The following is a 23,821-nucleotide window of genomic DNA, read 5'->3' as shown; positions in this document are numbered from 1 at the left end:
GCCATAGTGACAGTATTGGGCAGCGTCACTCATCCTGTGAGTGGACACGCCGCCATAGTGACAGTATTGGGCAGCGCCACTCATCCTGTGAGTGGACACGCCGCCATAGTGACAGTATTGGGCAGCGCCACTCATCCTGTGAGTGGACACGCCGCCATAGTGACAGTATTGGGCAGCGCCACTCATCCTGTGAGTGGACACACCGCCATAGTGACAGTATTGGGCAGCGCCACTCATCCTGTGAGTGGACACACCGCCATAGTGACAGTATTGGGCAGCGGCACTCATCCTGTGAGTGGACACACCGCCATAGTGACAGTATTGGGCAGCGCCACTCATCCTGTGAGTGGACACACCGCCATAGTGACAGTATTGGGCAGCGCCACTCATCCTGTGAGTGGACACACCACCATAGTGACAGTATTGGGCAGCGTCACTCATCCTGTGAGTGAACACACCGCCATAGTGACAGTATTGGGCAGCGTCACTCATCCTGTGAGTGAACACACCGCCATAGTGACAGTATTGGGCAGCGCCACTCATCCTGTGAGTGGACACGCCGCCATAGTGACAGTATTGGGCAGCGCCACTCATCCTGTGAGTGGACACACCGCCATAGTGACAGTATTGGGCAGCGCCACTCATCCTGTGAGTGGACACACCGCCATAGTGACAGTATTGGGCAGCGCCACTCATCCTGTGAGTGGACACACCGCCATAGTGACAATATTGGGCAGCGCCACTCATCCTGTGAGTGGACACACCGCCATAGTGACAGTATTGGGCAGCGCCACTCATCCTGTGAGTGGACACACCGCCATAGTGACAATATTGGGCAGCGCCACTCATTCTGTGAGTGGACACACCGCCATAATGACAATATTGGGCAGCGCCACTCATCCTGTGAGTGGACACACCGCCATAGTGACAGTATTGGGCAGCGTCACTCATCCTGTGAGTGGACACACCGCCATATGGGCAGCGCCACTCATCCTGTGAGTGGACACACCGCCATAGTGACAGTATTGGGCAGCGTCACTCATCCTGTGAGTGGACACACCGCCATAGTGACAGTATTGGGCAGCGCCACTCATCCTGTGAGTGGACACACCGCCATAGTGACAGTATTGGGCAGCGCCACTCATCCTGTGAGTGGACACACCGCCATAGTGACAGTATTGGGCAGCGCCGCTCATCCTGTGAGTGGACACACCGCCATAGTGACAGTATTGGGCAGCGCCACTCATCCTGTGAGTGGACACACCGCCATAGTGACAGTATTGGGCAGCGCCACTCATCCTGTGAGTGGACACACCGCCATAGTGACAGTATTGGGCAGCGTCACTCATCCTGTGAGTGAACACACCGCCATAGTGACAGTATTGGGCAGCGTCACTCATCCTGTGAGTGAACACACCGCCATAGTGACAGTATTGGGCAACGCCACTCATCCTGTGAGTGGACACACCGCCATAGTGACAGTATTGGGCAACGCCACTCATCCTGTGAGTGGACACACCGCCATAGTGACAGTAATGGGCAGCGCCACTCATCCTGTGAGTGGACACACCGCCATAGTGACAGTATTGGGCAGCGCCACTCATCCTGTGAGTGGACACACCGCCATAGTGACAGTATTGGGCAGCGCCACTCATCCTGTGAGTGGACACATCGCCATAGTGACAGTATTGGGCAGCGCCACTCATCCTGTGAGTGGACACACCGCCATAGTGACAGTATTGGGCAGCGCCACTCATCCTGTGAGTGGACACACCGCCATAGTGACAGTATTGGGCAGCGCCACTCATCCTGTGAGTGGACACGCCGCCATGGCAGCATGTACAACACTCCCCAATAGGAAGAAAACCCGCTGGGTTGTTCATCCTGTCACTTGTACCCAGACACAGCTGGGACTTGCTTAACTGTGTCAAGTGAACAGCTCCTCAAACAAGCCATTACGACTCTATAGCACTTTGACGCTTGATAAGATGATCTAAGGATCAAGTTAGAACCTCTCAAAATTCTCCGGTATTAAATTAATATTACTAACATTAAAAGAAGATAAATTAGTCTAGAGACGATTGGACGACCTTGTCTGATTGGACCTTGTCTGATTGGACCTTGTCTGATTGGACCTTGTCTGATTGGACCTTGTCTGATTGGACCTTGACGATTGGACCGACTTGTCAAGACCTTCGTTTAAATACATAAACCAAGTCTACATCAAGCCTAAAGTCTTATTAAAGGGGAGCAGCCGTATCCTCCCATAAACTACTGGTGATCCACTAATTAGTAATCGTCAATACTCTTGTAGTAACGAATGTAATTGGGTGGCGGCCGCCCGTTCTCCTGTGAATTGAGATTAAGCATTTCCTTGTAAGCATTCACCTAGTTGTGCTTGCTCCGTGGTGTAGTGGTAAGACACTCGCCTGGCGTTCCGCGAGCGCTATGTCATGGGTTCGTATCCTGGCCGGGGAGGATTTACTGGGCGCAATTCCTTAACTGTAGCCTCTGTTTAACGCAACAGTAAAATGTGTACTTGGATGAAAAAACGATTCTTCGCGGCAGGGGATCGTATTCCAGGGACTTGCCCGAAACGCTACGCGTACTAGTGGCTCTACAAGAATGTAACAACTCTTGTATATATCTCATCTCATCTCATCTGCTGGGGTTGAGCTCTGCTCTTCCGACCCGCCTCTTAACTCTTTACTAATCTCCCTCCCCCCCCCCCACACACACACATAGGAAGCAGCCCGTAACAGCTGTCTAACTCCCAGGTACCTATTTACTGCTAGGTAACAGGGGGGCATCAGGGTGAAAGAAATTCAGCCTATTGTGTTCCTCGCCGGGAATCGAACCCCGGTCCACAGGATTAAGTGTCCAGCGTGCTGTCCACTCAGCCACCAGCGTCCTGGTGGGTACTAGTGGTTCAGTGTGGGACTAATACTGACCCCTAAAACCGTGGAATTGATAGTTTAGAATGATTAGAATGATTTAGAATGATTATACCTTCTTGTATATATATAAATAAATGAATAATTAAATAAATTAGGTTACTCTCAACTGTGAATAATTTTTAGATTTTATAAGGAAATATACGTTATAACACCAGTATATATAAAGCTACAGTGGTACAAAGGTGTCCCCAACGTCAAGAAACTATCGTACTAATGTGCCCTTACCCTAACCAACCAGAGGATCCACGAACAGAAAACGGGACATCACGCCAAGTTCGCCAGCCGCTACCATTTTTTTTTTTGTTCATCAGTTCTTGGCCTTAGGTAGAGCGTACGTCAGAATACGACGTTGTATCAGGAGGTCGGGTTGTGGGGTGCCAACTGTACTAAACCAGTTCATTTCAGTAGTAGAGACGCGCATAGAAAATGGGATCAGAATGTTAATACTGCCTTAGTATACTGTAATATTTTGACTATTATTTTTACTCTTACCAGGGACACAAAATATTAAGATTAGTTTTTGAAATTCTGTAAAATAGTATTGTGAGGTGAGGAACGTCTGGAGCCTATCCTGTGAGGTGAGGAACGTCTGGGGGTGAGGAACGTCTGGAGGTGAGGAACGTCTGGAGCCTATCCTATGAGGTGAGGAAAGTCTGGAGCCTATCCGAGGAGGTGAGAAACGTATGGAGCCTATCCTATGACGTGAAGAACGTCTGGAGCCGATCCTATGAGGTGAAGAACGTCTGGAGCCTATCCTATGAGGTGAGAAACGTCTGGAGCCTATCCGAGGAGGTGAGAAACGTGTGGAGCCTATCCTATGAGGTGAGAAACGTCTGGAGCCGATCCTATGAGGTGAGGAACGTGTGGAGCCTATCCTATGAGGTGAGGAACGTGTGGAGCCTATCCTATGAGGTGAGGAACGTCTGGAGCCTATCCTATGAGGTGAGGAATGTCTGCAGCCTAGCCTGCAAGGCCAGGAAACATCAGCAGCCTAGCCTGCAAGGCCAGGAAACATCAGCAGCCTAGCCTGCATGACCATGAACATCAGCAGCCTAGCCTACAAGGCCAGGAACATCAGCAGCCTAGCCTACAAGGCCAGGAACATCAGCAGCCTAGCCTGCAAGGCCATGAACATCAGCAGCCTAGCCTGGAAGCCACCTAGCCTCTCTTTACCCCCAGGAGCCAGCAAGAGTCGTCCTTGTGGCATCACAGAGAGAAACTCCAGCATCCTGCAGCCTCTCTCTTCACCCACGAATACATTTTAATTCACGTAAGGTCTTTGGGGGCCAGGCAGTGACCTTGGGGGGGACCTACGTTTGATGTTTGGGGCGTGCCCGGACTTCAGAGGGCCGGGCACGTTAGTCACAGAGGGCCGGGCCGGGACTTCAGAGTGCCGGGCCGGGACTTCAGAGGGCCGGGCACGTTAGTCAGATTACATTGTATTGGCTTTTAGAACCGCAGCTGCCTGATGAGTTCACATGTACGCTTGTATGCGCTCATTGTACGCTAGTATGCGCTCATTGTACGCTAGTATACGCTCATTGTACGGTTGTATGCGCTCATTGTATTCTTGTATGCGCTCACTCTCCCACACATATCACTCATGACGGTCAAGGAACCCCCCATAACTCCACACGTCACGGTCAAGGAACCCCCATAACCCCACGGTCAAGAAACCCCCATAACCCCACGGTCAAGGAACCCCCCATAACTCCACACGTCACGGTCAAGGAACCCCCATAACTCCACACGTCACGGTCAAGGAACCCCCATAACCCCACGGTCAAGGAACCCCCATAACCCCACGGTCAAGGAACCCCCATAACCCCACACATCACGGTCAAGGAACCCCCATAACCCCACACGTGACGGTCAAGGAACCCCCATAACCCCACACGTGACGGTCAAGGAACCCCCCATAACCCCACACGTCACGGTCAAGGAACCCCACTAACCCCACACGTCACGGTCAAGGAACCCCCATAACCCCACACGTCATGGTCAAGGAACCCCCATAACCCCACACGTGATGGTCAAGGAACCTCCCATAACCCCACACGTCACGGTCAAGGAACCCCACTAACCCCACACGTCACGGTCAAGGAACCCCACACATGACGGTCAAGGAACCCCCATAACCCCACACGTCACGGTCAAGGAACCCCCATAACCCCACACGTCACGGTCAAGGAACCCCACACATGACGGTCAAGGAACCCCCATAACCCCACACGTGACGGTCAAGGAACCCCCATAACCCCACACATGACGGTCAAGGAACCCCCATAACCCCACACGTCACGGTCAAGGAACCCCCATAACCCCACACGTCACGGTCAAGGAACCCCACACATGACGGTCAAGGAACCCCCATAACCCCACACGTGACGGTCAAGGAACCCCCATAACACCACACGTGACGGTCAAGGAACCCCCATAACACCACACGTCACGGTTAAGGAACCCCCATAACCCCCACGGTCAAGGAACCCCCATAACCCCACGGTCAAGGAACCCCCATAACCCCACGGTCAAGGAACCCCCATAACCCCACGGTCAAGGAACCCCCATAACCCCACGGTCAAGGAACCCCCATAACCCCACGGTCAAGGAACCCCCACAGTCTTACCTTCGTCAGCGTGTTCTTCCATCCTCCAGCAGGACAGCACGAGGATAGGGCCTGTCCGGCCTCCTGTCCTCCCACTTTATTCTTGCGGAATTAAATTCCTCTTTATTCTCTCTCTTTCTCTGCCTGTTCCGTCCACGGCGGGGGGGGGGGGGGGGGGAGGGGGAATGAACCTGTTCACTTAGCGGCTTGACAGCTGTGGTGTTGAACACGGGTCAACCATCCCGGTGAGGTGATGAGGAGGTGATGAGTGTGAGGCTCACCGCCGAGCTGGGAGACATTGGCTGATGCTTCACACCTGTTTGAACTAACTGTCCAGTTTACGCACAAGACTGACTGACTGTTCCTACTCCTAGACCGTTGTCAGCACTCTTCCACTCGCCCAGTCACTGTCAACATCACTTGCATATTTGGGGTAATCATGGCGATGAGGAATAGGGACATTAAGTGCACTTTCACTGCGGCGAGGCCCAAGGGAAGGCTCGCAGGCCAGGCGCAGCGTGACACCGAGAGCAGCAGCAGCAGCAGGAGGAGGAGCGCGTGTAGCCACCACGGCGGCAGGAGCGAGACTGACTGGCTGAGGCTGCGGAGGACCCCAGCAGCAGCTCCGGCGGGTGTCGGGGCGGGGCTTATCTCTCCTAGCCACGCCCACACCGCCCCTTAGCCACGCCCTCTGGCACCCTTTAGCCCCTCCCCCTCTCTGGCACTCCCCAGTCACGCCCCGTGGCACACCCTATGGTACCCACGACCCAGCACAAGGTGGGAAAATGATAAACTGGCAGCCAGGGGAGCGCGACCAGTGGCCGCAGCAATTAGTACAGTTTTTACCCCCTCCTGGACCCGACAGTTGCCACTGGTTTCATATTTGAATTTTGAATTTTGAATTTAATTGTATCTTCTCTTCCTCCTTGTTCCCCTCTTAAACAAACATGGCCGCTGTGTTGTTTGTCAACACCCCAAGGGCCACCACACCTCAGCTGAAGAAGTAGAAAGAGCAATAAAGTGGCAAGCTCCACCCCCCTACTCCCTAACACCCCCCCTTCCCTAACACCCTCCCCCTAACCCCCTAACACCCTCCCCTAACCCCCCTAACACCCTCCAAAAGGACCAGGCTGACATTTCTCGTACAATTATCAGCAGACAGGACATCAATCTTGGGAGCGGCACCTCGCTGCACTCCTCAAAAGGCAGGTCCTTAGGCATGGCTGTGAGGTAGGTCTTAGAATAGCGTTGGGGAGGGGGTGTGGGGGGGAGGGGAGAGCTCGGGTGCTTGGGGAAGGAACAAGGGGGCTCGGGGCTGCTTGGAGCAGCTCTGGGAAAGAATGTCCTTTCTGCCCCAAGACAAGCGGGGAAAAAACCATTAACTCCCAGAGATATGGATCTAAATTAGCTCGCTCACTTCGACTTTTATCGAGCTACGGAGTACAGGGGAGAGATGGGGAGGGGGGAGACTGTGTCAAGGGGGTTAAGGGGTGGGAGAAGGGGAGGTTAAGGGTGTACTGTAGTACTCAGTACTTTCAAAAATAAATCTCAGTGCAGGAAGACTTGGTGATGTGTGTGGATGTGTGGCCAAGATTGACTCTGTAATGCATCAGTTATACAATGCATGTGATGTAACTATTGTAACTTTAAAGTACTCTTTATTTTCTTCTTCGAGGCTGTGGGTCCCTACAATTGCACCAGAGGTGGTACCCCTATTATATATATATATATATATATATATATATATATATATATATATATATATATATATATATATATATATATATATATATAGAGTCAAAGATTGAGGAAAGATGTACACGTTCATACTTGCGTAACCGCTTCGTGAATCTGGCCCCAGGGATACCTAGGACTTAGCCAACTGTTGTGGGTTGCATCCTGGGGAGGAAGGTCAATATACTTAACCCAGGAGGGTCGACCAGGGGACAGACTATCAGGGGGGGGGGGCTTCCGTCCCCCGTCAATAAGGGGAAACCACTATAATATAATCGTGTGCTTCCGCCCTGGGGGGGGGGGGGGAGGGGGGCCTTGCGCCCCCTTTCCCTTTGAAGGGTATTGGGTAGGGGGGGGGGAAGGGTGACGCTGATGCCCCCCCCCTCTCCCCCTTAAATGACAGACCTGTCCGATCCCCAAGGACAGGAGACGGGGTATACTCACACTCTGTCATTCTCAGGCGTACAGGAACCTGTACACCAGTTGATTGACAGTTGAGAGGCGGGACCAAAGAGCCAGAGCTCAACCCCCCAGCACAAGCACAACTAGGTGAGTACTCATGTATCCCACGTATCATCAAACACTGTCAGGTTATTCTGGTGCCATGTGTCCCGTCAGAGATATGTATCATGATATGAATCATATGTATCATGATATGTATCATCACATGTATCATGATATGCTTCATCATGGTGATATGTATCATGAGAGGATAAAGAGCTGGGGTATACAGGTTGGAGGAAGGGACGGTCCCCAGACCCTTGGACCATCGGGGATCGAACTCCCACCCTGCAAGAGATAATAAGGCCATTTACCCTACCGACGACCAATCCAAGTGAGTGGACTTGGATTGGACAATCCAATTCATCTTCCTTATCTTCAAGGAGCCTGTCGGCCGAGCGGACAGCACGCTGGACTTGTGATCCTGTGGTCCCGGGTTCGATCCCGGGCGCCGGCGAGAAACAATGGGCAGAGTTTCTTTCACCCTATGCCCCTGTTACCTAGCAGTAAAATAGGTACCTGGGAGTTAGTCAGCTGTCCCGGGCTGCTTCCTGGGGGTGGAGGCCTGGTCGAGGACCGGGCCGCGGGGACACTAAAAGCCCCGAAATCATCTCAAGATAACCAAGATAACCTTCCTTACTAAGCAGACTACCTTGCGATGATTTCGGGGCTCTAACGTCCCCGCGGCCCGGTCCTCGACCATTGTACCTGTTCAGTTAGGTTTTCATTATTAAATGAGAACCAATAAGAACAGCTGGTATCTGTCAAGTCGAAACCCTGGTTTGTGATTGGCTGATGAGATGCATGAGAGGTGATAGGCCCATTAAGTTGGTTCCACAGGATGTGTACTCACCTAGTTGTTCTTGTGTGGGGGTTGAGCTCTGGCTCTTTGGTCCCGCCTCTCAACTGTCAATCAACTGGTGTACAGGTTCCTGAGCCTACTGGGCTCTATCATATCTACACTTGAAACTGTGTATGGAGTCAGCCTCCACCACATCACTGCCTAATGCATTCCATTTGTCTACTACTCTGACACTGAAAAAATTCTTTCTAATATCTCTGTGGCTCATTTGGGCACTCAGTTTCCACCTATGTCCCCTAGTGCGTGTGCCCCTTGTGGTAAATAGTCTGTCTTTATCAACCCTATCAATTCCTCTGAAAATCTTGTATGTGGTGATCATGTCCCCTCTAACTCTTCTCTCTCCCAGTGACGTGAGGTTTAATTCCTGTAGTCTCTCCTCGTAGCTCATACCTCTCAGCTCGGGTACTAGTCTGGTGGTAAACCTTTCAACCTTTTCCAGTTTAGTCTTATGCTTGACTAGATATGGACTCCATGCTGGGGCTGCATACTCCAGGATTGGTCTGACATATGTGGTATACAAAGTTCTGAATGATTCCTTACACAAGTTTCTAAAGGCCGTTCTTATGTTAGCCAACCTGGCATATGCCGCTGATGTTATCCTCTTGATATGGGCTTCAGGGGACAGGTCTGGCGTGATATCACCCCCCAGGTCTTCCTCTCTCTCTGACTCTTGAAGTATTTCATCTCCCAAATGATACCTTGTATCTGGTCTCCTGCTCCCTACACCTATCTTCATTACATTGCATTTGCTTGGGTTAAACTCTAACAACCATTTGTTCGACCATTCCTGCAGCCTGTCCAGGTCTTCTTGAAGCCTCAAGCTGTCCTCCTCTGTCTTAATCTTTCTCGTAAGATTGAGAGAAATGAGTCTATACCCTCCGGGGTATAGGAGGATATAGCCTCATTTACGTATATCAGAATCAGGATAGGACCGAGTACAGAGCCCTGTGGGACTCCACTGGTGACTTCACGCCAATCTGAGGTCTCACCCCTCACAGTAACTCTCTGCTTCCTATTGCTTAGGTACTCCCTTATCCACTGGAGCGCCCTACCAGTTACACCTGCCTGTCTCTCCAGCTTATGTACCAGTCTCTTATGGGGTACTGTACCACAGTGGTCCTGGCCGAGGTTCTGGTGTACCACAGTGGTCCTGGCCGAGGTCCGGCTGTACCACAGTGGTCCTGGCCGAGGTCCGGCTGTACCACAGTGGTCCTGGCCGAGGTCCGGCTGTACCACAGTGGTCCTGGCCGAGGTCCTGGTGTACCACAGTGGTCCTGGCCGAGGTCCAGATATACCACAGTGGTCCTGGCCGAGGTCCTGGTGTACCACAGTGGTCCTGGCCGAGGTCCAGATATACCACAGTGGTCCTGGCCGAGGTCCTGGTGTACCACAGTGGTCCTGGCCGAGGTCCTGGTGTACCACAGTGGTCCTGGCCGAGGTCCAGATATACCACAGTGGTCCTGGCCGAGGTCCGGCTGTACCACAGTGGTCCTGGCCGAGGTCCGGCTGTACCACAGTGGTCCTGGCCGAGGTCCTGGTGTACCACAGTGGTCCTGGCCGAGGTCCTGGTGTACCACAGTGGTCCTGGCCAAGGTCCAGGTGTACCACAGTGGTCCTGGCCGAGGTCCTGGTGTACCACAGTGGTCCTGGCCGAGGTCCTGGTGTACCACAGTGGTCCTGGCCGAGGTCCAGATATACCACAGTGGTCCTGGCCGAGGTCCGGCTGTACCACAGTGGTCCTGGCCGAGGTCCAGATATACCACAGTGGTCCTGGCCGAGGTCCAGGTGTACCACAGTGGTCCTGGCCGAGGTCCGGCTGTACCACAGTGGTCCTGGCCGAGGTCCTGGTGTACCACAGGGGTCCTGGCCGAGGTCCAGGTGTACCACAGTGGTCCTGGCCGAGGTCCGGCTGTACCACAGTGGTCCTGGCCGAGGTCCTGGTGTACCACAGTGGTCCTGGCCGAGGTCCTGGTGTACCACAGTGGTCCTGGCCGAGGTCCGGCTGTACCACAGTGGTCCTGGCCGAGGTCCTGGTGTACCACAGTGGTCCTGGCCGAGGTCCAGGTGTACCACAGTGGTCCTGGCCGAGGTCCTGGTGTACCACAGTGGTCCTGGCCGAGGTCCAGGTGTACCACAGTGGTCCTGGCCGAGGTCCTGGTGTACCACAGTGGTCCTGGCCGAGGTCCTGGTGTACCACAGTGGTCCTGGCCGAGGTCCAGATATACCACAGTGGTCCTGGCCGAGGTCCTGGTGTACCACAGTGGCCATGGCCGAGGTCCTGGTGTACCACAGTGGTCCTGGCCGAGGTCCTGGTGTACCACAGTGGTCCTGGCCGAGGTCCGGCTGTACCACAGTGGTCCTGGCCGAGGTCCGGCTGTGCCACAGTGGTCCTGGCCGAGGTCCGGCTGTACCACAGTGGTCCTGGCCGAGGTCCTGGTGTACCACAGTGGTCCTGGCCGAGGTCCAGATATACCACAGTGGTCCTGGCCGAGGTCCGGCTGTACCACAGTGGTCCTGGCCGAGGTCCAGATATACCACAGTGGTCCTGGCCGAGGTCCGGCTGTACCACAGTGGTCCTGGCCGAGGTCCTGGTGTACCACAGTGGTCCTGGCCGAGGTCCGGCTGTGCCACAAGGGTTCCAGATGTGAGAGAGAAACCTTAATTTTCCGGCCGAGGAACTCGGCCAGAACACACTCCCATCGACCACCGTCCACGTTCTTGAGGTTTTAAAACTTGAGAAGATGGAATGGTTGCCATACCTGCGGTGACCACAGGCATGTTGCCATGTGGGGTGGTTGCCATACCTGCGGTGACCACAGGCATGTTGCCATGTGGGGTGGTTGCCATACCTGCGGTGACCACAGGCATGTTGCCATGTGGGGTGGTTGCCATACCTGCGGTGACCACAGGCATGTTGCCATGTGGGGTGGTTGCCATACCTGCGGTGACCACAGGCATGTTGCCATGTGGGGTGGTTGCCATACCTGCGGTGACCACAGGCATGTTGCCATGTGGGGTGGTTGCCATACCTGGGGGGACCACAGGCATGTTGCCATGTGGGGTGGTTGCCATACCTGGGGTGACCACAGGCATGTTGCCATGTGGGGTGGTTGCCATACCTGCGGTGACCACAGGCATGTTGCCATACCTGGGGGGACTCACACTTACTGCACTCCCACAGGCATGTTGCCATGTACAGGGTCATAGTGGGTACTGGAACCTCCACTACCACCACCACCACCACCACTACCACCACCACTACCACCACCACCACTACCACCACTACCACCATCCAGGTCACAAACATAATACTGAGAGGACTTGAGAACAAAGTGATAGAATCACTTAACAAAAACTGTTAGACAACAAATAGTTTAATGAGTAATGAGCAGTTGAGCACCTTAATAATTGAAGTCCGTTAACGATGCGAACCAGCAAACATATTCTCGTCTGTCCTACATAGGCAGGGCAAGAGAGTTCTACATATATGTAGGTCAATAGGTGGAGCACAAGAACACCTATGATGGTGCTGGAAAGATGAAATATGTAGATGAATCAGGTACAATGTGGCTGTGAGGCGGGGCTCAGGAGCTAGACACGGGGGCTTACAAGGCAGCAGAGGAAGTCACTCTTATAGTTCATGACTTTATATTTCTTATTATAGAATATTATACTTCCAGCATGAATATATTATATTCGTGCCGGAACTATATTCCTTATAGTTCATGCCTCTCCACCCCCTGCTCCTACCCTACACGCCTCCCTGCCACTCCTGCCTCCCACCGCTTCACTTCATCATCAATTTACGCCTATTTGGAAAAATCAATATCGATGAAAGTCATTTTGAGGCAATGGAGGGGACTCGAACCAGCGTTCTGGTGGTTCCCAGACACCTGCGTTGACCCACTTGGGTCACAATGGGCTAAAAGTTGACCAACCCGGAACTATACCGAATTCACTGGACGGTTCTGGAGACACCGAACTGGAGCCCAACCAGGGTTTTTACAGTCGACCCGACCACACTCTTACACCCCAGACCTGATCACAAATGCCATTGACCACAGGTTTTCGCTAATACATCATGCCATTGTGAGTTCATTGTGATCAATATAGATATTATTAAAAAATAATATCGATGTTATTAAAAAATAATATCAATGTTATTAAAAAAATAATATTGATATTATTAAAAAATAATATAGATATTATTAAAAAAATATCGATATTATTAAAAAATTAATATCGATATTATTAAAAGAATAATATCGATATTATTAAAAAAATAATATCGATATTGTTAAAAAAATAATATCGATATTATTAAAAAAAATAATATCGATATTATTAAAAAATAATATCGATATTATTAAAAAATAATATCGATATTATTAAAAAAATAATATCGATATTATTAAAAAATAATATCGATATTATTAAAAAATGATATTGATATTATTAAAAAATTATATCGATATTATTAAAAAATGATATCGATATTATTAAAAAATGATATCGATATTATTAAAAAATGATATCGATATTATTAAAAAATAATATCGATATTATTAAAAAAATAATATTGATATTATTAAAAAATATCGATATTATTAAAAAAAATAATATCGATATTATTAAAAAAAATAATATCGATATTATTAAAAAAATAATATCGATATTATTAAAAAATAATATCGATATTAATTTACATTAGTTTTTATAATATTGTATTAGTTTTGAAGATTAAATTTTAACATGGATAAGAAAACAGGTGAGAATAGCATATATAAATGATTTTTCTGTCTGTTTTAATATGCTAGTACTCACTCATTTATTGTTCTACGTCCGCTTGCTGGCAGGCGTCAGCTCCTGGTCCCCCTCCTTTGCATCGATTTTCAAATATTATATCTTCCCCAATATCTTGCTTTTATCTATACATGCTCTTGGAACGTACGTGTGTGTGTGTGTGTGTGTGTGTGTACTCACCTAATTGTGCTTGCGGGGGTTGAGCTCTGGCTCTTTGGTCCCGCCTCTCAACCATCAATCAACAGGTGTACAGGTTCCTGAGTGTGTGTGTGTGTGTGTACTCACCTAATTGTGCTTGCGGGGGTTGAGCTCTGGCTCTTTGGTCCCGTCTCTCAATCATCAATCAACAGGTGTACAGGTTCCTGAGTGTGTGTGTGTGTGTGTGAACTCACCTAATTGTGCTTGCGGGGGTTGAGCTCTGGCTCTTTGGTCCCGTCTCTCAATCATCAATCAACAGGTGTACAGGTTCCTGAGTGTGTGTGTGTGTGTGTGTGTGCGCACGCGTGTGTATCTACCTGATGTTAACATGTTAACTTCATGCCAAGCTTGAAGAGCTTCGGACCTTGTAGCCTTTAGCCTATCCTGGTGCTCAAGGCTGCTTGGTCCTGACTCTACAAGCACTGTTGACCTTCTCTAGAAGGGCGTTGGAACCCCTAGAAAAAATGCACCGCATGGAAATCAGATTCACCGGCAAGAGTTGAGTAACCTTGAATTGTGTGACAGACTGAAGACCTCAGAATGATTGACACAATGACAACATGAGCCTTAAAGCAGGCTGGTTTGTCAGTCACCAGGCTTACTGCCCAGTCACCAGGCTTACTACACAGTCACCAGGCTTACTGTACAGTCACCAGGCTTACTGCACAGTCACCAGGCTTACTGCACAGTCACCAGGCTTACTGCACAGTCACCAGGCTTACTGACTGCACAGTCACCAGGCTTACTGCACAGTCACCAGGCTTACTGCGCAGTCACCAGGCTTACTGCCCAGTCACCAGGCTTACTGCACAGTCACCAGGCTTACTGCACAGTCACCAGGCTTACTGCCCAGTCACCAGGCTTACTGACTGCACAGTCACCAGGCTTACTGACTGCACAGTCACCAGGCTTACTGCACAGTCACCAGGCTTACTGCACAGCCACCAGGCTTACTGCACAGTCACCAGGCTTACGGCACAGTCACCAGGCTTACTGCACAGTCACCAGGCTTACTGCACAGTCACCAGGCTTACTGCACAGTCACCAGGCTTACTACACAGTCACCAGGCTTACTGCACAGTCACCAGGCTTACTGCACAGTCACCAGGCTTACTGCACAGTCACCAGGCTTACTGCACAGTCACCAGGCTTACTACACAGTCACCAGGCTTACTGCACAGTCACCAGGCTTACTGCACAGTCACCAGGCTTACTGCACAGTCACCAGGCTTACTGCACAGTCACCAGGCTTACTGCACAGTCACCAGGCTTACTGCACAGTCACCAGGCTTACTGCACAGTCACCAGGCTTACTGTACACTCACTAGGCTTACTGCACAGTCACCAGGCTTACTGCACAGTCACCAGGCTTACTGCACAGTCACCAGGCTTACTGCACAGTCACCAGGCTTACTGCACAGTCACCAGGCTTACTGCACAGTCACCAGGCTTACTGTACAGTCACCAGGCTTACTGCACAGTCACCAGGCTTACTGCACAGTCACCAGGCTTACTGCACAGTCATCAGGCTTACTGCACAGTCATCAGGCTTACTGCACAGTCACCAGGCTTACTGCACAGTCACCAGGCTTACTGCACAGTCACCAGGCTTATTGCACAGTCACCAGGCTTACTTCACAATCACCAGGCTTCCTTCACAATCACCAGGCTTCCTTCACAATCACCAGGCTTCCTTCACAATCACCAGGCTTACTTCACAATCACCAGGCTTCCTTCACAATCACCAGGCTTACTTCACAATCACCAGGCTTCCTTCACAATCACCAGGCTTCATTCACAATCACCAGGCTTACTTCACAATCACCAGGCTTCCTTCACAATCACCAGGCTTACTTCACAATCACCAGGCTTCCTTCACAATCACCAGGCTTCCTTCACAATCACCAGGCTTCCTTCACAATCACCAGGCTTCCTTCACAATCACCAGGCTTCCTTCACAATCACCAGGCTTACTGCCCCTAACGATGCCATTAGACACTGTACATGACAGGCTGGAACATTGACACTGTCACAATCATTCACAAGATTGTATAAAACAAAAAAAAAACTACACTGTTTTTTGTCACGCTATATATAGAGTTTTAACATGTTAATTCAGGTTCCGGCTTCATGTTAACTCGTTCCCGAAATAAACAGTAGTTTGGCCATGAATGGAGGGGGGGGGGGATGGGGTGATGGGGGGGGGGGGTAAAGGGAGGGGTTGAGGGAAGGGGGATAAACGACTTCTATTCCTTTCCCTCCGTCCAATCCCAGATCCTTATTCTTACCCCTTCCAAGTGTTATATTGGTGCTTGGTGCTTTCTCCTGATAGGTCCCTTCAATTTTATATTTCCCATTTCTCAAACTTTTCCCTTCGCCTGTGCCTCTTCATTCTCATTATCTCCCCCCCCCCCCACCAGAACCCAAAATATATATAAGACAATGGTGTGAAATGTTACAGATTATCCACACTACGTTGTAACTCTTCTTCTTCTTCTCTTCTCTTGCTCCTCTTCTTTATCACACACACACACATATACTCATCTAGGTGTGCTTGCGGGGGTTGAGCTCTGGCTCTTAAGTCCCGCCTCTCAACCGTCAATCAACAGGTGTGTGTGTGTGTGTGTGTGTGTGTGTGCGTGTGTGTGTGTGTGTGTGTGTGTGTGTGTGTGTGTGTGTGTGTGTGTGTGTGTGTGTGTATTCACCTAGTTGTGCTTGCTGGGGTTGAGCTCTGGCTCTTTGGTCCCGCCTCTCAACCGTCAATCAACAGGTGTGTGTGTGTGTGTGTGTGTGTGTGTGTGTGTGTGTGTGTGTGTGTGTGTGTGTGTGTGTGTGTGTGTGTGTATTCACCTAGTTGTGCTTGCTGGGGTTGAGCTCTGGCTCTTTGGTCCCGCCTCTCAACCGTCAATCAACAGGTGTGTGTGGGTGTGTGTGTGTGTGTGCGTGTGTGTGTGTGTGTGTGTGTGTGTGTGTGTGTGTGTGTGTGTATTCACCTAGTTGTGCTTGCTGGGGTTGAGCTCTGGCTCTTTGGTCCCGCCTCTCAACCGTCAATCAACAGGTGTGTGTGGGTGTGTGTGTGTGTGTGCGTGTGTGTGTGTGTGTGTGTGTGTGTGTGTGTGTGTGTGTGTGTGTGTATTCACCTAGTTGTGCTTGCTGGGGTTGAGCTCTGGCTCTTTGGTCCCGCCTCTCAACCGTCAATCAACAGGTGTGTGTGTGTGTGTGTGTGTGTGTGTGTGTGTGTGTGTGTGTGTGTGTGTGTGTGTGTGTGTCAGTGTGTACACACAGCAGGAGGCACCCCCACCCTCCCTGCTTCCCCCCCCCCCCGCAGACAGTCGTGCCAGAGACAAGGTCGTCACGACCAGAGAGGTTGCCTACTGCTGCTGCCTTGGCCTTGTGGGTCGTCTAGTGTGAGGGCCTCATAGCCGTCGTCTGGTTTGGCTGCCGGCCGCTAGATGAGGTGGGGACCGGGCCTCACTGGGCTGTGCCCTCACTGGCAACCCAGTGAGGGGTCGTAGCAACACGTCCGTCGCCAGCTTTGGTCGTGGACACACGTCCGTCGCCAGCTCTGGTCGTGGACACACGTCCGTCGCCAGCTCTGGTCGTGGCACACACGTCCGTCGCCAGCTCTGGTCGTGGACACACGTCCGTCGCCAGCTCTGGTCGTGGACACACGTCCGTCGCCAGCTCTGGTCGTGGACACACGTCCGTCGCCAGCTCTGGTCGTGACACACGTCCGTCGCCAGCTCTGGTCGTGGACACACGTCCGTCGCCAGCTCTGGTCGTGGACACACGTCCGTCGCCAGCTCTGGTCGTGACACACGTCCGTCGCCAGCTCTGGTCGTGGACACACGTCCGTCGCCAGCTCTGGTCGTGGACACACGTCCGTCGCCAGCTCTGGTCGTGGCACACACGTCCGTCGCCAGCTCTGGTCGTGGACACACGTCCGTCGCCAGCTCTGGTCGTGGACACACGTCCGTCGCCAGCTCTGGTCGTGGACACACGTCCGTCGCCAGCTCTGGTCGTGGCACACGTCCGTCGCCAGCTCTGGTCGTGGACACACGTCCGTCGCCAGCTCTGGTCGTGGACACACGTCCGTCGCCAGCTCTGGTCGTGGACACACGTCCGTCGCCAGCTCTGGTCGTGGACACACGTCCGTCGCCAGCTCGGGTCACTTCTCGTCTAGATCAAGAAACGTATTTGTGTATTTCCTCGTAATAACACCACATTCATGACACCCCTTGTTTGGGTGTCATGAATGCATACAATATTACCACTGCTAGGTATACGAGACGAGTTTATATATGACATTATACGTATAGGATGCGTTATAAATGAACTAAACTAACTTAGTTTAACATATGAATTAAAATATTTTTCATGGTTTGGTAACACCCAGTTTTAGAGTTCGTGAGATTGGTGTTTGAAAAAAAAAATGACAGCGTCCCCACCCACTAATGAACAAATCCACAAGGGGGGCCGTGACGAGGATTCGAACCTACGAATCCCAGACGCTGCCTTAATCGACTGAGCTACGACATGGTCAAAAGGAGTTGAAACCGAAGTTCTACTGAACTTACTAGATCCTGCAGCCTCTCCGAGGCACAAACCAGGGTTTTACACAACTCCCCCCTGCACTCGAGCTATGTCTATACTATTTCCCATCCACTATTTTCAATTTTAAACGCAATATTTCATAAGTGTAAGTTTTTTGGTTAGTTTCATTCACGTTTTTGTAAATTTGTCTGTAGTATAAGTGAGAATATCTTGTTGTTTGTCTGTGCAGAGTTGGCGGCCAGATGTTGGGGGCTCACCTCACCCAAATTGGCAGAGGGAGTGGTCTGGGGTATGGGATGAACATAGGCTCGTCGGGGGTCGCCATAATTCAAGAGAGAACAGCGTGCCAGGAGCCACATTCAGACCCCCACCATGATTTTTGGTAAGGATGAATAGAATAGATAAATAGGTAGATGGATATAAATAAATGAACAGATGGGAGACAGATGGGCAGACATGGCTGGCAGCCCCCCCCTCTCACCAGCCCCACGCCCCCCCCCTCACCAGCCCCACGCCCCCCCCCCTCACCAGCCCCACGCCCCCCCCTCACCAGCCCCACGCCCCCCCCCCCTCACCAGCCCCACGCCCCCCCCCCGGGGACCTATAGTGTCTCGGAGGGACTATAAACAGCCAACATAACCCAACGATCGTTAAGGTGCTCCCTAAGATAAAGATGCCTGGGAACGTTTTGTTGAGGGGGGGGGGGGTCAATGGGGGGGCATATACCCCCAACCCCCCCAAATCAGGGTGAATATAGTGCCAATATGTCGTGATGGACCTCCAGAAAGTACAATTCTGTAGAAGAGAATTTGAAGAAACCGGAAAAGATATATATATCTTATATATAATATGATATATATATATATTTGTTTATATTGATAAAGTCCATAATAACTAATCTAGGTACACGCTGTCCGAGGCCTAATATAGTACATATATGTGCTATGGTAGGCCTAGCAATATATATGTTCTGGTTTTAGCCTCATCTTTTCCCGGACTAGAAAAATTAGTACAAGGGTAACCGTAGACATCTTCGAGAGAAAATTGGACTGTTTTCTAAGAGAAGTTCCGGATCAGCCGGGCTGAGGTGGGTATGTGGGCCTGCGGGCCGCTCCAAGCAACAGCCCGGTGGACCAAACTCTCACACCTGGCCTCGGGCCGGGCTTGGGGAGTAGAAGAACTCCCAGAACCTCATCAACCAGGTACTCAGAGGTCTTCACTACATATTGGTACGCTCAACCATATAGTTACGGGGAGTATACAGGAGTATACAGCAGTATACAGAAGTATACAGGAGTATACAGGAGGCTGTGTAACCCCAATAACACCACACCATAGAGTCGTGTGTGTGTGTGTGTGTACTCCCCTATTTGTACTCACCTATTTGTGCTTGCAGAATCGAGTACTGACTCTTGGATCCCGCCTTTCCAGCTATCGGTTGTTTACAGCAATGACTCCTGTCCCATTTCCCTATCATACCTAGTTTTAAAAGCATGAATAGTATTTGCTTCCACAACCTGTTCCCCAAGTGCATTCCATTTTTCCACTACTCTCACGCTAAAAGAAAACTTCCTAACATCTCTGTGACTCATCTGAGTTTCCAGTTTCCACCCATGTCCCCTCGTTCTGTTATTATTACGTGTGAACACTTCGTCTATTTCCACTTTGTCAATTCCCCTGAGTATTTTATATGTCCCTATCATATCTCCTCTCTCCCTTCTTTTCTCTAGTGTCGTAAGGTTCAGTTCCTTCAGACGCTCTTCATATCCCATCCCTCGTAACTCTGGGACAAGCCTCGTCGCAAACCTCGTGGGTGGTGGTGGTGGTGGTGGTAGTGGTGGTGGTGACTGTGGTGGTGGTGGTGGTAGTGGTGGTAGTGACTGTGGTGGTGGTGGTGGTAGTGGTGGTGGTGACTGTGGTGGTTGGTGGTGGTGGTGGTGGTGATGGTGGTGGTGGTGGTGGTGGTGGTGGTGGTAGTGGTGGTGGTGACTGTGGTGGTGGTGGTGGTAGTGGTGGTGGTGACTGTGGTGGTTGGTGGTGGTGGTGGTAGTGATGGTGGTGGTGGTAGTGGTGGTGGTGGTGGTGGTGGTGGTGGTAGTGGTGGTAGTGGTGGTGGTGACTGTGGTGGTTGGTGGTGGTGGTGGTAGTGATGGTGGTGGTGGTGGTGGTGGTGGTGGTGGTAGTGGTGGTGGTGACTGTGGTGGTTGGTGGTGGTGGTGGTAGTGATGGTGGTGGTGGTGGTGGTAGTGATGGTGGTAGTGGTGGTGGTGGTGGAAGAGGGTAGTTAGCGTAACGGGGTGAAGGGGGAAGGGTCCGTGACAGAGAGGGGGGGGGATGATTAAAGTGGAGAGCTGTGTAAGGAAGGGGGGAAGGAAGAGAGAGGGAGGGGGGGGGTGACGCCCCCCCATCACCACAGGTAGTGTGAAAACAGATGTCACCCGCCCCCCCGCCCCCCGAGCGGCGGAGACTCGAATACTGGCGTTTCCACACACACACACACACGACGCCCAATTATCGAGGCTGAACCATTAACATTCCTTCTCGTAGCGCCGTGCCTTACTCCCCCCCCCCACGCACTCAAGCACTCACGCACGCACTTGCCCCGTACTCAGGTCCGGTTTACTAAGCCCCCCCCCCTGCTCTTCACCCACGCAACTACTCACTATTGTCTCTGACAACCTCTGTCAGGTCCTGTAGAGACTCATTCACCAAGCACAAGGTACTCACCTAGTTGTACTCACCTAGTTGTGCTTGCGGGAGGGGGGGGGGGTGAGCTTTGGGTCTTTGGTCCCGCCTCTCAATTGTCTTGGCTGCTCTGTGTCTAAGCATCATTGGATTCAGTGAGGGTCAATTATATCAATCCAATCAATTATGACTTCACAGACCAAATTTGCCAGTGCTAAACAGGATCTAGAGAGAGAGAGAGAGAGAGAGAGAGAGAGAGAGAGAGAGAGAGAGAGAGGAGAGAGAGAGAGAGAGAGAGAGAGAGAGAGAGAGAGAGAGAGAGAGAGAGAGAGAGAGAGAGAGAGAGAGGGAGAGAGAGAGAGAGAGAGAGAGAGAGAGAGAGAGAGAGAGAGAGAGAGGGAGAGAGAGAGAGAGAGAGGGAGAGAGAGAGAGAGAGAGAGAGAGAGAGAGAGAGAGAGAGAGGGAGAGAGAGAGAGAGAGAGAGAGAGAGAGAGAGAGAGAGAGAGAGAGAGAGAGAGAGAGAGAGAGAGAGAGGGGGAGAGAGAGAGAGAGAGGGTGTAGGACGATTTGATTGTGTGACCGAGTTCGATACCTTCCTACAAACAAAGGTCCAATGCAGTTGAGAAGAATGGGGGGTACCTCTCGAGTGGGAAACAAAAGGTAAAGATGAGAGGGGGAGAAGTTGCAAGTGAGGTACTTACAACCTCCATCATGTCCCTGATATATGTCAAATCATTTTTACGTAAGAAATATATTTTACGGGATCGCCATAGCCCGTGCTACATGGACACTTCGTTCTGAGTAGCTAAATCTGAAACAACAACGTAAGAAATTGTCCTCTTTGGCAGACGATACAAAATATATAAGTACTGTAAGCGAAGAATATTACAGAACATTACAGGGTGACCTGACATGGCTCCTCGACTTCGATGTGGACAAATGCAATGTAATGACGAAATATGACACCAGTGGGGCCTGGCGGCTGAGCGCTCGGGATTCGTAGTCCTAAGGTCCTGGGTTCGATCCCCGGAGGAGGCGGAAACAAATGAGCAGAGTTTCTTTCACCCCTAATGCACCTGTTCACCTAGAAATAAATAGGTACCTGGGAATTAGACAGCAGCTACGGGCTGCTTCCTGGATGTGTGTAACAAAAAGGAGGCCTGGTCGAGGACCGGGCCGCGGGGACGCTAAGCCCCGAAATCAGAAATCATCTCAAGATAACCATTTATCAAGATAACCAGTCACCCATCCATTCCCTGTAAAGTACCCAGATAACAAATCGAAAGCAAATACTCAGCCAGAGTGACACAGCCAGAGTGACACAGCTAGAGTGACACAGCCAGAGTGACACAGCCAGAGTGACACACCCAGAGTGACACAGCCAGAGTGACACAGGCAGTGACACACCCAGAGTGACACAGCCAGAGTGACACAGCCAGAGTGACACAGCCAGAGTGACACAGCCAGAGTGTCACAGCCAGAGTGACACAGCCAGAGTGACACAGGTAGAGTGACACAGCCAGAGTGACACAGACAGAGTGACACAGTCAGAGTGACACAGCCAGTGACAGAGCCAGAGTGACACAGCTAGAGTGACACAACCAGAGTGACACAGCCAGAGTGACACAACCAGAGTGACACAGCCAGAGTGACACAGCCAGAGTGACACAGGCAGAGTGACACAGGCAGAGTGACACAGGCATAGTGACACAGCCAGAGTGTCACAGGCAGAGTGACACAGCTAGAGTGACACAGATAGAGTGACACAGCCAGAGTGACACAGCCAGAGTGACACAGCCAGAGTGACACAGTCCAGAGTGACACAGGCAGAGTGACACAGCTAGTGACACAGCCAGAGTGACACAGCCAGAGTGACACAGCTAGAGTGACACAACCAGAGTGACACAGCCAGAGTGACACAGGCAGAGTGACATAGGCAGAGTGTCACAGCCAGAGTGACACAGCCAGAGTGACACAGCCATAGTGTCACAGGCAGAGTGACACAGCCAGAGTGTCACAGGCAGAGTGACACAGCTAGAGTGTCACAGGCAGAGTGACACAGCCAGAGTGACACAGCCAGAGTGACACAGCCAGAGTGACACAGCCAGAGTGACACAGCCAGAGTGACAAAACCAGAGTGACACAGGCAGAGTGACACAGCCAGAGTGACACAGGCAGAGTGACACAGCCAGAGTGACACAACCAGAGTGACACAGCCAGAGTGACACAGCCAGAGTGACACACCCAGGGTGACACAGCCAGAGTGACACAGCCAGAGTGACACAACCAGAGTGACACAGAGTGACACAGCCAGAGTGACACAACCAGAGTGACACAGGCAGAGTGACACAGCCAGAGTGACACAGCCAGAGTGACACACCCAAGGTAACACAACCAGAGTGACAAAGGCAGAGTGACACAGCCAGAGTGACACAGCCAGAGTGACACAGGCAGAGTGACACAGCCAGAGTGACACAGCCAGAGGGGGCGAGGGAGGACGAATGGTGCCCAATCACTTGCATGGTCGGGAATCGTCGCATTAGACAAACGACAGTTGGAAAGACGGGGCTCAAGAGCCAGCACTCGACCCTGTAGGCATAGCCCAGAGAGGAGTACATTTTGGTGACTACACGAGTACCTGAGACAATTTTCCTTGATTTAGTCTAATAATTGAGAAGTTAGATTTTGAAGTAACTATTAGGAGCACACACACACACACACACACACACACACACACACACACACACACACACACACACACACACACACACACGCACACACACGCGTGTGTGTGGCGCCGGTGGCTGTGTGGATAGCACGCTGGACACGTGATGCTGTGGTCCCGGGTTCGATCCCGGGCGCCGGTGAGAAACAATGGGCAGAGTTTCTTTCACCCTAATGCCATGTTACCTAGCAGTA

At 51.3% G+C, this 23,821-nt stretch overlaps 1 protein-coding gene across 3 annotated transcripts in view; it reads right to left on the bottom strand.

Annotated features, from left to right (window-relative positions):
* Positions 1-23,821, bottom strand: part of LOC123751677 (probable G-protein coupled receptor No18) — an 81,570-nt gene that overhangs the window by 43,731 nt on the left and 14,018 nt on the right. Inside the window, exon 1 of one of the 3 annotated variants that reach the window (XM_045733764.2) lies at positions 5,587-6,157. The exons of the other annotated variants lie outside the window; for them this stretch is intronic. Within the exon in view, the coding sequence (XP_045589720.2) occupies positions 5,587-5,608 (22 nt within the window). The 5' untranslated portion in view covers positions 5,609-6,157. Of the gene's footprint in view, positions 1-5,586; positions 6,158-23,821 lie in introns of those variants that run through there. 3 annotated transcript variants of the gene reach the window in all.

Source organism: Procambarus clarkii, chromosome 80, assembly GCF_040958095.1.
Source record: "Procambarus clarkii isolate CNS0578487 chromosome 80, FALCON_Pclarkii_2.0, whole genome shotgun sequence".
NCBI lineage: Eukaryota > Metazoa > Arthropoda > Malacostraca > Decapoda > Cambaridae > Procambarus > Procambarus clarkii.
This window is presented reverse-complemented; position numbering and strand designations above follow the sequence as displayed.